This window comes from Anser anser, assembly GCF_964211835.1.
Source record: "Anser anser genome assembly, chromosome: 11".
Classification (NCBI taxonomy): Eukaryota; Metazoa; Chordata; class Aves; order Anseriformes; family Anatidae; genus Anser; species Anser anser.
The window spans coordinates 11,906,074-11,919,457 of NC_139732.1; the positions used below are offsets into that span (position 1 = coordinate 11,906,074).

General features: G+C 44.2%; 2 protein-coding genes across 12 annotated transcripts in view; one reads left to right on the plus strand and one right to left on the minus strand.

The window, feature by feature from the left end:
* PLEKHG4 (pleckstrin homology and RhoGEF domain containing G4) overlaps positions 1 to 4,046 on the plus strand; it is a 94,243-nt gene extending 90,197 nt beyond the window's left edge. For 5 of the 11 annotated variants that reach the window (XM_083851944.1, XM_083851947.1, XM_083851941.1 and 2 more), the window contains one exon: positions 1 to 4,046. In XM_083851944.1, the coding sequence (XP_083708070.1) occupies positions 1 to 329 (329 nt within the window). In that variant the 3' untranslated portion in view covers positions 330 to 4,046. The other 6 variants (XM_083851942.1, XM_083851946.1, XM_083851948.1 and 3 more) reach the window with 3 other exon arrangements.
* KCTD19 (potassium channel tetramerization domain containing 19) overlaps positions 1,040 to 13,384 on the minus strand; it is a gene marked incomplete at its 5' end in the record, with an annotated part of 24,030 nt that continues 11,685 nt past the window's right edge. Inside the window, 9 exons of the mRNA XM_083851515.1 lie at positions 1,040 to 4,088; positions 4,900 to 4,994; positions 5,376 to 5,477; positions 5,698 to 5,852; positions 6,853 to 7,044; positions 8,358 to 8,420; positions 8,561 to 9,209; positions 10,594 to 10,702; positions 11,738 to 11,821. Of these exons, the coding sequence (XP_083707641.1) occupies positions 4,019 to 4,088; positions 4,900 to 4,994; positions 5,376 to 5,477; positions 5,698 to 5,852; positions 6,853 to 7,044; positions 8,358 to 8,420; positions 8,561 to 9,209; positions 10,594 to 10,702; positions 11,738 to 11,821 (1,519 nt within the window). The remainder of the gene's footprint in view (positions 4,089 to 4,899; positions 4,995 to 5,375; positions 5,478 to 5,697; positions 5,853 to 6,852; positions 7,045 to 8,357; positions 8,421 to 8,560; positions 9,210 to 10,593; positions 10,703 to 11,737; positions 11,822 to 13,384) is intronic.

Here is a 13,384-nt window from a genome sequence, read left to right on the forward strand (position 1 = left end):
CAACAGAGAGCTCCGAGTCATCGCACTGCATGTCAGGCAGTGGCTCCAGTGGCTCTGACAGTGGCTGTGTCTCCAGCATCCCACAAGAAAGCTTCTGTGAAGACATGGGTTCACCCACGTACATGCCCCTAGGCTCACAACACAGCTCTGCGATGGAGGAGAAACCCCGGTTCACAAACAGCCAGTACATTTCTGCAGTAAGTGCAAGCAGCCAAAATGCTCTCTTCACTCTGCCTGTTACTACCACTGCCTCCTCGGTTCAAGCCACTGCCTCTCAGGCGGGGACTGAAGATGCTGCTTTTGGGCTAGGAGTCGCTGTGGGGAAGTGATGTTTCCTCTCGCAGACTCGCCTCTTCGGGGGCAAGCCAAAGCCCCTGCGCTGTGAGTGCCTCCCCTTCGTGACCAGGATCCCTGAGGAGATGCACTGGAAAGGACCTGCAGGGCTGGAGGCTGCATCGGGAGGGGACGCTGTGCACACGGGAGCTTTCATGCTGTCATGGGCTGGGGTACACGCTTAACCTCCTGGGGACGAGCGGATGGAGCTCTGCCGCAGATGCTGCTAAGCTCCTTTCTGGGGAGGCTTGGACCTTCTGTGGGGAGCAATGAGGTGGAACGAAGGGAAGAACGGGAGCCTGTTGCTCTCAGATGTCATTTGTTTCTCTTACGCTCCTGAGGGTTCTCAGCCGCTTCCCTTCCCACTAGCTTCTGTCCTGGTGCTGTTGTCCTCTAACCCTGTACTAATGCTGGCTTCTCTCCTCTGCAGAAAGCAGGCCAGGTCACCATAAGTCCCTCGACAATAGTGTGATCCCCTCTGCACACGTATACGGCCTAAGGAAGTGGAGTTGTTGTAAGTAGCCCCTGAAGGGGATTTTCCAGCAGCTCTGAGTGCTGGTCAGGCTTGTCAGTAGCTCTGAGTCAGGAGGACCTCACCCCCCAATTCTCTATGAGAAGTCTCCTGCATGCATTCCTGACCCGTGTCAGTGGCTAGAGACAACCAACTCCCACAGCCAGAGCCATCGCCTTAAATAACAGGTCGGATGCCTCCCTGGTTTGGAGGAGAAGAAACAAAACAAGCAAAAATTATTTTCAGGTAGTAGAGGCTTGAGCTCCACCTAGTCCATGTGTCAGTGTTCAGATGAGCTTCTTTGCTCTGAATGGTACCCAGCTGTCTAACCACTAATCTGTTTCTTGTGGCTATTTGCCGAAATCCTGCTGTTTGTTAGTCCCTCTGAGCTGCCGTGGGGAATCCATGGTATTCTCCCCAAGCTGGATTTATTCCACAGTTTCCTTTGAACCTCCCAAGGAGTCTGTACACATCACCAAACAAAGGAACCTGCTAGGTTATGGTCAGGAAGTCCTGAGGGAGCTGCCAGGTGTTGCTCCTGTACTTACTTCTGGAGGAAGTACTTACTTCTGGAGGTTGGCCAGAAGGTCCAGAAGATGTCTGAGGAAGCTCGCTGGTGATCTGTGTGAGGAGAGATGAGCCCTGACAAGCCAGGCAGCCAAGCAGGGTGGCAGGCCCTTGCAAAGGTGTACTATGCCTCACGCAAGCCAGCCTGCATCCGGCTCAGCTTTTGCTTCTTTCCTCACCAGAGGATTCCGGTCCTTAGGACTGGGCTCCCTTTTTGCAGGGAACAGGGCTGTGAGTGTGAGACAGACAGGACTGGGGCTTGGATGGTCAAGGCACAGGCCAACAGATAGCGTGAAGGGCCTGGGCTTGTGATCTGCAGGTACTGGAGGTCATACTGAGCTAAACAGAACCAGCTGCCAAGGTTAAAATTTGGGATCCTGAGCCCCTTCTTGGGACAGGGCACAGGCAGGACCTTCTGAAGAGGTCACAGCTGCAGGGGGGTTGCTGCCCCACTGCTGCTCTGGCAGCGGCACGTAGCCTTTGCGTGAATCCTGAGCCAGAGGCAGCTCTTAGCCTGGGGGAAGCACCTCATTCCTCCTGAGAGGCGCTTCTAGTAAAACGTTCCTTCTCCACCAAAACGCAGCTCTGACAAACCGTGGTTTTGAAGTATTTTGCAAAATCACTGCTGGCCAGGACCGAGGGACCTGCAGGTCACAGATCCTGCCGTGTTGTGGGAGTGCAGCCTGTCTAACCCATTGCACGGTGCTGTGTTCCAGGTTTGATTGCCATTTCAAACTCACTGAAGACCCCAGGCCTCTGACCAGCAGAAGGAGACAGTCTTCATCCGTGAAGATACTTTTACACATAATCAGGCTCTTTCAGACAGTCCAAAACCTGACCTCTGGCTGGGGGGAAGTCCCGAGAAGGTTTCTGTCAACTACACTTAATAGCTTTGGTGTTGGATGGGACCTTGGGCATTTAAAATTTATTAGCCCTATATTTATGAGTAATAAGTAACATAGCTGTTTGAAAAAAAATGTATTATTTTTAAAGCTATGTGCTGTACAGATTTTTTGTTACAAGTGACTCTGTTACTGTTTGTTCTCTAAGCTGCACATTTTATAAAGTTTTTGGAAGGGCAAGAAGAGAAACCAAGGTATTTAAGAAAAGTAGTGTAACTTCCTGTTTCAGGGTTATATTGACCTGGAGCTCAAGATTAACGTCCTTCCTTATGTTCTAAATATGTCTATCATAGCAGTAATTTATTTTCTTGGCTTAACACTTCTGTTTTAATAAAAGCAATTTCATTGTTACAGTAAATTGTTTCTTCACATGATTCTCCCAGTGCCTCAGTGCTGAGCTTCTCGCTGTCTTAACCATCTCCCAGCTCTTGCTGACTCTTCGGTCTCCCTGTGCGATTGCTGCGCTAACCATCTGCCAGCTCAGCCGTTGTTCTCATGCGTGAACTCAGGAGTGTTCCTCAGGAGAGGGGCCGGGTCCCCCTGTGGCAGCACGTGGAGGCGTCCCTGCTGCTGGTGGGGAGGCCAAGGCAGAGCAGGGAGCATAGCAGGTGGGTGAGGAGGACACAGCTCGCCTACTCCAAGATCCTCTCCTCCTGGTTTGTGCCACTCAGCCCCCACAGTCAGATTCCAGCCACACGAGGCGTGAGTGACAAAGTTCAGCCTGCAGCATGCCTTGTCTCAGGGGCCAGGCTGTGCCCCAGGTTTTGGGGTGACAGGGACCAGCCGCTTGCTTTGCCACTGACCTAGCCCCTCTCCAGGTATTTATACTCGTGGTCCATTCAGCGTTGCTTGTTTGAGTAGGTTTGGGTGGTGGTGGCATCTGAGACCAACAGCTTCTGAGTATCTAGGTTTAGCGTAACGCTCAACCTTCGACGCATATCGTCTTAAGTTGCACAGTGTAACTGCAGGATAAATGTGTCCTGTGTCCCAAAGTTGCCTGTTAAGGCCCAGTAACATCAAAGCTCACTGGGGGGCTGTGATGCTGTCTTGGACTTCTTGGAGGAAAGTTGAATATCAGCGTTTTTTTGGAAGCTGCAGTTACTGCCCAGCTCCTGCTTACTCCTGGTTTATGAAGTGCTGTAAATCAGCATCCCCCAGAGGTGAGAGAAGCGGTGTCACATTTGGCCTTTATGGAGCAGGAATTTATTCAACTGCAGTTTCGCCCGTAGCTGCTGCTAGGGTGGAGAAGCTGCTCGGCCCCCACAGTGCATTGCTGTAGTCTCAGATGTAAACCCTCATAGCCACGTGAGTTACCCTCCGCCTATAAACTACGTTCATTCAAATCTGGAAATTCCTGTACTGTACATAAAACACTTGTTTAATAAGCTGAATGTTTCTTAAAATGTGTTCTTTTTTTTTAGACAGCAAATAGAACACAGTTGACACCTTTGTACAAAATTGTGTGGGAAACAGTTGCACAGGGAAGATTTTAGAAGTTACTATTTTAAAATAAGTAAGTTAATGCAAGATTTTGGGCTGTCAAGACAGTAATAGCTCATGTCACAAGAGGGAAAGACTTTACTAATGCGACAAAAGGAACATGAAATTTTCTGAATTTCTCAAAAGGTTTTTACATTGCTGGAAAAAAACAAAACTTTAATGTTTACCTGATGCTGTTTTTTCAGGGTTTGATTGATTGATTTGTCTAATAAAGGTTATTTTCTTTATATGAATCTTGTTTGCATGGTATGTTGATTTCAGTGTGGGAACCTGGGCTGCAGAAGAGGAAATAGGCATGCCTTGAGAAAAGCAGTTGTCCCCAGGGCATCTCTAAATGCCCTCTCAAAATACTGGTGTAAGATTGAAATAATGTTTCCTTACGGCGTTGTTAGGTGGATGAAAGTGATGTTTACTTGCTCTAGTTCGCAGGGTGAGAACAGCGTCAGCTCTGCTCTGCGAAACTGCAGAGATTTTAGAGCAGGAATAGCAAAGTGCTGCGTCTGCACAAAGTGCTTAAAAGGAAACATGAAGTAACTGCTGGAGAACTAAGGTTATTATTCCCCTCCCCCCCAAAAAAAGAAAAAATTGATAATAACAAAGGTGTTAGCAGGAAGAGCGGGTTCTGTTACTCATTTTCAGTAACTAAAGCCACAGGGCAGGGACAAGGTTTTACACAGCTCCTGTCCCAGCATTTTCTAATTCAGGGTGCCAGGGCGTCACCTGAGTGAGAGCTTCTCTGCATCCCCAGGCAGGAGTTAGTGGAACATTGTCACGGAAAACCTGCATGGCCATCTAGGCAGACAAAAACACAGCAACAGTAGGTGGTGGGGTTTTTTTGTTTTTGTTTTTCGAAAGAATATTTTTCTGGTAAATAAACCTAACTCGCGACCCATAAGCGGTAACACGTAAGATAGCTACTTTGCTACTTTGCCCCCTAAAGCTGACAGCTGACAAAGATTCCTAACTAAATGAAGTTACTGTTCAAAAAAAAATAAAAAATAAAAAGCTCAGATGAGATGCTTATCCCTCTCACAAACCACAATGAAAACATTTCAAAAAACTTTATTAAACAGTCTGTAAACTTACATTTCCAAGGCAAAGTATAAGACAGATCTAGCAAGCCCTCTCTGTATCAGTAAATCGAGGCAGCGGCTGTACTTCCACGCAAATGGCAAGGTAAACTGAAAAAGCACAAACACAAGGTCTGCATTAAACCCCCTGCTGAGTGCAGAACAGCAGCATCACTGACTCCTTGCTGCATATTTCTTAACCACCCTAGAAGTCTTCCACCTACTTTTTGTGGACAACCTTACAAATTAGCAGCACAGTTTTAAACTTTTATTAAGGCTAGACATTACATTAGTCAATTAATGTGCTGGAAAGGACGCCCCCCCCACCCCCCAAATGTAATTTATTTGCAAACAGCTGGGACGAGAGAACCAGCTTAAGCTGAATGCCAACAGTAATTAAAAAAAAAAAAAAGACCCCCCACCCCCAACATACACGCGCGTGCACAAAAACTCTCAGCCCTACAGCATCACCTGGTGGCGAATGCTACTTACTTCCACCCACTTCAGTAGCTCTTCATGACTCTTTCTGTCCCCTTTAAAATACTCTGTGTTCAGTAAGTCTGCAACAAACTCCTTGGGTGTGAGCTGCTGGGTCTAAAACACAGAACATGACATCGTCATTCCAGCAAGCAGGGGCTCTTGCTTAATAAGGAGCATTAATTACCCTTAGTGGAAACTTCTCAACAGGCAAGCTGCTAAATGCTCCATCTCATTCTCTTGAGGAGCCTGAGTTTCTATACCCTGCCACCCCATCGGTGGCCTGGGGAAGCTGAGAAACCACAGCTCATCCAAACTGCCATGACCTTGTACCTACCCAAAGCCTGTTCACAAGGGTCATGATCTTGGCTGTGATTTCCTTGGGATCCTTCTGCCTTATTGAGTCCAGGATGACATCAGTCAGGAAAAAGTGGCACTTCCTGGCATAGAATATCTCCTCACGCGAGAGAGAAAAGCAAAGAAAAACGATATCTACAAGAAACAGTTCAAAGAACACAAAAAAGGATGTAGTTACAGCATTCAACATTTCAGTCATCCAACCTTTGGCTTCTTTAATGCCTTTCCTGTCCAAGGTTTTACTGCAATGGAGTCCTAACAGCCAGTTTTCAAACCTGAGCTCAACTTCAGGGTTTGCCCAAACAAAAACTGAATATAGATTTCAGGATATTCACCTTGGGCTTTGTTTCATTTCTTTTCAGCTACATTTAAATGCATGTGTGTTCATACACACACGTTATTGGTTTACACACGCACACGTGCACAAGTAGTGCATGGCACTGTTGGCCACAAGGCAAGCACAGGGGCTCACGCTGTCCACCAGGAAGACTCATGCTCACGCTCCAAGAAGTCTCAGCTGGAACTGGTTTCCCACAGCACCCCGATCACCTTCCCACACAGGACACAGCAGTGCTCTTGTGCCTGCCCGTCTCCAAAGCCTAATGTCTAGCCCTTTTCCCAGCAATGCGGGAGACACCTGGGATCGGTACCTGGGATCTGACACAACAGCACCAGGAAAGGGCCACTGCACTATTCTGCTACAATATTTTTTTAAAATGTATGTATGTGTGTGTGTATATATATATATAATATATATATATATTTCACATCAATAAACAAGTATGCAATAGACTAGGAGGCTGCTCTTCACTCTTGCATATCCTTGAACAATCTGTAACCACTGGGATAGTGAGTTTACTGGTTTTCCTCTTCCACCCCCCCCCCCCCCCCCGGTTCTTACCAGTTCTGTAGCCCTGTAACAAATTCAAGGCATTAAAGAGCTTCACTGAGAAATATTCAAGACACCTGCAAGGTTAGGCAGCTGCTGTCCTGCTGCTTTGAAGAATTAAGTCTTAGCAGTAGTTAAGCTGCGATAACCCTAGGTAATCAGACAGTCAGACCTGGCAACGAATCACGACAGAGATAATACTAAAAACTCTGCAGCAACATCCTATAGCCATTTACATTTCCTTACCTTTGGGTTGTACTTGAGTGTTTGAATTATCCAGCTGGGTGCCATCCAGCAGAATGCTATAAACAACACTCTCTTCATTGTATGTATGAAAGCCATCACTGCCTAAAACTGGAGGATGTTCAACTTTAAGAATCAGCCCTATATTTCTGTGATCTTCCAGAAGAACACGGGTTTGTTTGCTGTCCATTGTTTCTGTGAATGAATACAAGCTGAGTTTTATAGCACAGCCCATGCAGAAGTACTGGGATAAACACATTTGTTCTTTTGTAAGTGCGACCACAAAATTGTCATCTCGTTAAAGTTATGCCCTTTTTTGTCTTCATTCTGTCATGAGGTTTTGCCAGGAAAAGCGAAATGCCAATAGACAGAAGATGGCAACTTTTACATCAAATAATTTACAATCTGAAGTATAACATTACAGGTCTTCTCTACTTCCCTCTTTCACAGGGAAAATTCAGAAAAAGTAACCATTACGCACTGCTTAACAAAACCCAAGCATAATTTAGTCCGGGATTCTTTCAAGGGATATGAAAGAGGTTTTTTTATAGGAAAAAATAATAATCCAGCTTGCACTGCTATAGTAACAAAAACATTCACAATCATTATTAATACATTTTGCTTTGCCAGCAATTCTGTGAAAACTCACAATGTTGCCCACTGTGGAAGTGGTACAGGGTAAATCACATCCTTTTTGGGGTGATGGGAGAAGTCTTGGACTGGGACTTTCCACTGAGGTTTCCTGAGCTTGCATTTAGTATCTTGGCTATCAAACATTTTTAACTCCTACACATGGCTGTGGAAACTTCTGGGTTTAACATAAACTCAGCCTTTGTGCTAAATTACAGGTTTCTCTAACTCGGTCTGTGCCCAGTGATCTCACTGGTTATAGTGGACTTTATTCAGCTCAGTTCACACTAGTAGTATGGATCTGTTGTTAGACCCTACATCTGAAACCCTTATAAAACACGTAAGGTTGTAAGGTTTTTTCAGGCTCTGGTGACTGAACCATTGCTATCTTTGTACAGTGCCAGCAACTCCAATAAAAGTACTAATAAAATACCACATATACCTAAAAAAAGAGTCTGTCAGCAAAACCTATCTGAATGGTGAAGACAATTCAAAAGGCCATTCAAAATATTCTCAGGATCTGAGGATGTCAGGAGAGGACTGAAGCACATGAAGTCTCCTTATTCGCTGTAGTCCCAATATCTAACTAGGATCCCGATTTTTGTGCCTTTACCAACCATTAATAAACTCCAAACATCTCAAAAATGCAGACGGATAACTTAGGCACACCAAAACAGCTTCACTGTTCATTGCACAGCTATAAGGGCAGAGTAACAAGGAGACAGTTAAGGTACAATTCATTAACACTAGTGGATCAAAAAGCTGCTCCACCTTTCTGGCAAACACACTTTTAGTATCAAACTCTGCATAGATAGGTGATTAAAAAAAATCCACCAGTCATAATCAGGCCCTTGCTTAGCAGCTGGCAATCAACTTACTGCCTTTTATAGGGATGAGTTTCATCTGCAAGCTCTCGTCTCTTACTTCACTGGGTAAACTTCCTACAGGCAGGAGAACAAGAAAAAGGCTGAGACCATCGCTCTGAAGTTCAGCAGCATGATCAAAGTATCTTATTTATATAAAAGTGATTCAATTAATTACTCCCCTCATTTTTGAAAACGGTCCCAAAGTAATCATTTACCTTCTGCTTGCTCCCTGTTTATGTTCTCCATATTTTTTCCTATTGTGGAAGTAGTTTTTATGGTGTTGAATTTATATGTTCCAGCACTTGGAGTAACTGGCAGACTCTGTCTGAACACGTATTGGTCCAGCTGCTTTCCTTCAGCCCCGGCTTCATATTGGGTAATGGGATTGTTTTCTTGAGTTGTAAAGCTTATTTTCCCAGGAGAACAAGCAATAGAATCTTTGATACCTCTGTCCTTTTCAGGAGTGTTGTATTGAGATACGCTGCCTGTGACGCAACCATCAGATATTTTTACGTGCTGAGAATCACATCTCTTGGAGTTCAGCATGTCCCATCGCTTTACCAGGGAAAGTAATTTCTGGATGTGAGTTGCTGCGTCTTTATTTTCTTCTTTCTTTGTTAAACTGCTGCTTATTTCTCTCTTCCTTGGAGGGCTTACTGAAAGTAAGCTGGAGTTTACCATACTGTGTGAGGATTCTTCGTATCCTCCAAGTGTATTCCTTCGCTTTGTCCCCCTAGCCCTTGATACCATTTTGGAACACTTTGCCTTCTCCCCAGTGGTATCTTGCTTTCCCGTCAGATCTCTTATATTGCTCCATGTATTAACATAGTGTTTACTAAAATCCACAGTTGCATATGGATACACCTAAAATACAATGAAGTGTTGTTATTTCTAATTTATATGGAAGGAAGTGTAAGTCTTGCCTTTCCTAATAACTGATATATTTTTTTCATTCTACTACAAGCATTTAAGGACTGAGTTCTTAATCTCTGGAAAATATTTTCTCACTTCTATGCTGGATGCAGTGCCTTAAGACTCTCCAAACACTGCCCTGACAACTCATCACCAATGCTATGCTGTCCTGTGTCACCTTAGTTCCAGTCACTGAATTCAGCAAAACTTGAAGAAAGAAACTGAAATGGCCAAGGCACACAAGCAGGACCAGCATCTCACTGTCTCTGCTACTGTTACAACTGAGAAAAATGCAGTTATGTGAACAAACAGCAGAGCATTCTGCACGAGATGGTTTGGCAAATTAAAGATGTTCAGCTGCTCTACCACCTGAACAGCAGTGTTAATTAAGCTGCAGGGTGGAGCAGCTTGGTGTGTAAATGCTGCAGAGGCAGCACCTGCTTTCACCTTTTCTTAGCAGACTGAGGGCAACTTTCAGCCGCTGTTGTCCAGCTAAGAACTAAAAGTAGACAAAGATTTGAGTTCACTTCACTTCACCCCATTCCACTGACTTCACAGACAAGAAAGTTTCTGCAGGACGCTGTCTTGCCTGAGTGCACTGCTTCAGCTTGCAGTTCCCACCTGAGGCTGCTGGGCCTCTAGGAACCACAGACCCAAGACAGAAACACGCCAGGGAATGCCAGTTCATTAAGCATTTCCTGGTCATGCCTGACTCACGTAGGTCATGGATCCTGCTAACTCCAGGGCTGCAGTGATCTCTTCCTGCATTTCTTTACTACCTTAAAGCACTTAGTAGGAAGCAGGAGATTTGACTCCTACGTCCTCTTTGGTCAGAGGGACCAGAACCTGTGACCCAGCCACAGTTTGCAAGCCACACTGAAGTCTGGCTGAAAACATTTCCTACCCTTGGTGGCAGGGACTCACTAAGTAACCAGGAAAGCAAATCACAAGACCAAAAAGAATCTAAAAGAGCGTAGCCTTGTGGTGCTTAGACCAAGCTAACACAGACAAGAGGATGTTGTCCTTATGCTTTGGACTATCTGATTTTTCAGCACACAGTCACTGGATATAAACGAATAGTGCAGCACCCAGAACAGTGCTAAAGCACCCTGACTTGGAGTCAGTAAGTGTGGATGTCCATCTAAATTCTCTCTTTACAGAAGAAGCTGTCTTGTGTTTTTGTAATATGCAAACAGAATGTTTATTGCTGTTCTCCGCTCTCCCTCGATGCTCAAAACCTTTTCAAAGTAGTGAAGAATTTAAATTTGGTGCCCTTCTAGTTCAAGCTGCATTTCAAAATGCTTTATGGCAACATATTCTGAAAAACAAACCTTACCTCTTCGGGGTCTTTGCTGAACTCATGCTCCTTATCCCAAGGCACAATATCTAATCTTCTACATGGGAAAGAACCTTCATTGCGCAATTCCTTGTTTTGGATCCACAACCTAGATAATGAATATTTACAATTATTATAGAACTTTTTTCCAGGGGCAACACCCACTCAGCCTGCAAAAGGAGCTGCTAGGGCTTCCACACATCAGGAGATCTGTATATACCCCATTCATTTTTATTATGAATTACTCTCAAACTTCTGGGGAATGAAAAGAACTCACAATTATCACTACTGTGTAATACGAAGGCAACCAAGGACCAGAAGACTTCATTGCTCGCCTGTCCTGAGAAGTTCTGAAATGCAATGCTGCAGACACACAGTAGACAATTTTTTTTCCCTGTTCCAGCATCCACAAAGCTTTGACCAGTGGATTTACTTACCAACCCAGGCTATGTTTATATGAAATCAGACTTGGGGTTTGTTTCTCTCTCTCTCTCATTTTTTTTTTTTGTGAAGATGTTTTGTACACTTTGGGGAGCAAGCTATTCAGATTCAGGACAATCACTTAAAATCTGGTTTTGATTCCATGAATGTAAGCCTACTTAAAAAACTGAGCTCCTGACAGTGACTGCCTGAGTTGCACATCTGTCTTTGAAAAGGTGAAACACCTCTGGAAGCATAGAGTACCTGATGCTCTCTGCCTATAGACATAGATTTGAGAAGATTACCTATAGAGCTGACCGATGATCTAGCAATGAACTCTGTGGACCAATCTGGCTCCTGAAAGAGCACAGAAGAAAAGAAACTACCAGCAAATGGGTTTGCAGATTTACAGTTTGCAGATTTCTCCACGACATGGTTGGAGAAAATCCTCCAGTAGGTCTCCAGAAACCAGCTGGGGCTTGACAAAGCCAGGGCTGAGCCCTGAGCTGACTGATGACTTTTCTGTTACTGTTCCTGTATCCAAATAACTCATTGGGAAAAAATATGGCCCAAAAGGAAATGAAATTGCTCATCCTCCACTGGCTGTATTTCAGAAGGAAATGACAAAGTTGTGCTCCTTTCAAAGAAGGACAAATACTGTTAGGTCAGGTGAAAGGGCATTATACTACAGAAAAGAAAAAGAAAGAAGAAAATTTTTACCTACCTGTATGCATCACAGTGATAAAGTGCTTCTAAAAGAGAAGGGATCTGGTACTCCTCTGCTTCTTGACAAAATAGAGGCCATTCTCTGTAAGTTGTAAATTAACTTAATTGTAAAATCACTAAAAATCAACCTTACCCAATTATCTTATCCAATTATATATCAATTCTGGAAGCTTAGACAGTCAGTGCACAAACTAAAATGCATTCACGAGTGATTTTTTTAATTTATGGGCAAACAGCCTATCATTTTAAATACCAAAAAGCACCCAAACCAAGGTGGTTTTTTTTTGTCGTTGTTTTTGTTAAATGTTTCAGACCTAACATCCAAACAATGAGGAAAAAATCCAGTGCGATTGAAAGTCATAGAAATTTTACCATTAACTACCATTGACTTCTACGGAATCCGAATTTTATATCAGCAATCCCAAACAGAGGGCTCTTTTAAAAAGGTGCAAACGACATAAATAAGCTCCTAAACCAGAAGCATTCAGCAGTATCTCTATGAATTTTTGTCAGGCTTGTTATCTTCAAAACTTTTTCAAGCTATTGACCCCCTACTAGTTAAGCAAGTCTGTCTCCTCTTCTTTTTTTTTTCCCCTTTTTCTTTCCTTAATTAATCATGGGTATGGATGACAGAAACCTGATTTTGAGAAGCAGGAGTCCTGCTCTGCTCTGTGATGCTCATGACGCTTTTCTCATGTTGAAAACTCACCCTGGCATTTTCCTTAGGGAATCCCATAATGAGGGTTCACAGGTTTGAAGGGTTCTAGAAAACCTAGCATTCCCTGAAATATTATTAGCCCTAGAACATGCTACTAAGCCGTTAGTGTTGCTCTTGGTCTTATCCAACTTAGTGTCTCTCCAGCCATTCCCAGGCATGGTTTGGCCAATTGGATGTTCTGTTCCTGGGACTGTTTGCAGTGGACAGGAGTGAAGCCACCAGCTCGAGGAAGTTAAGGCAGGTCACCAGCAGAAACGCAGCTGGCCTCAGTGAGCAGAAACATTCCCAGACATATTTAGTTTGCTTGTATAGATATAACTGTAATGTTTGACATCTGACTTCCTGTGCCTTTGATGTCAGCCGTGAAGGCAAACAGTGATTAATATACCAAAGAAGACATCAGTGTAACAATTCTGTTGAATTTGGAGAAAAGAATGAAAATGTATACTCTTCATGGCAACAGATAATGTGCTTAAAATGACCACATCAGCTGGAGAGCTAAAAAGCCGTGATTGTACTGACGAGAGTCTGCCTACTAGGATCAATCCAGCAAACAAGGGCTTTAAGGACTGCAGAGACCAAAGGATGTGATGCCACACAGACTTTCATCACTAACGGCAAAAATCGCAACACAGGTAGCAGCAGTAGAAGCATCAGTCCCAAAGAAATTGCTACAAGAAGCCAAAAGGTCAGTGCTGGGCAAGTGAAACATGCTGTAGGAACAGCCTTAGTAGGCAGGGGGGTTAAGCCATCGCAATGTCTGATATTTAACAAAGTCTAGAATCCTAACACATGGAAGGAGGGAGGTGTTCCCTCCTGTTTAGGAGCCCTGTGATCCTGTACTCATGTCACTGCCTTTTGGAAGAGATTTTCCAGCATTAGAACAGAAATACCAGTAGAGGGAGCAGATGGAATGTTTTTCAGCTG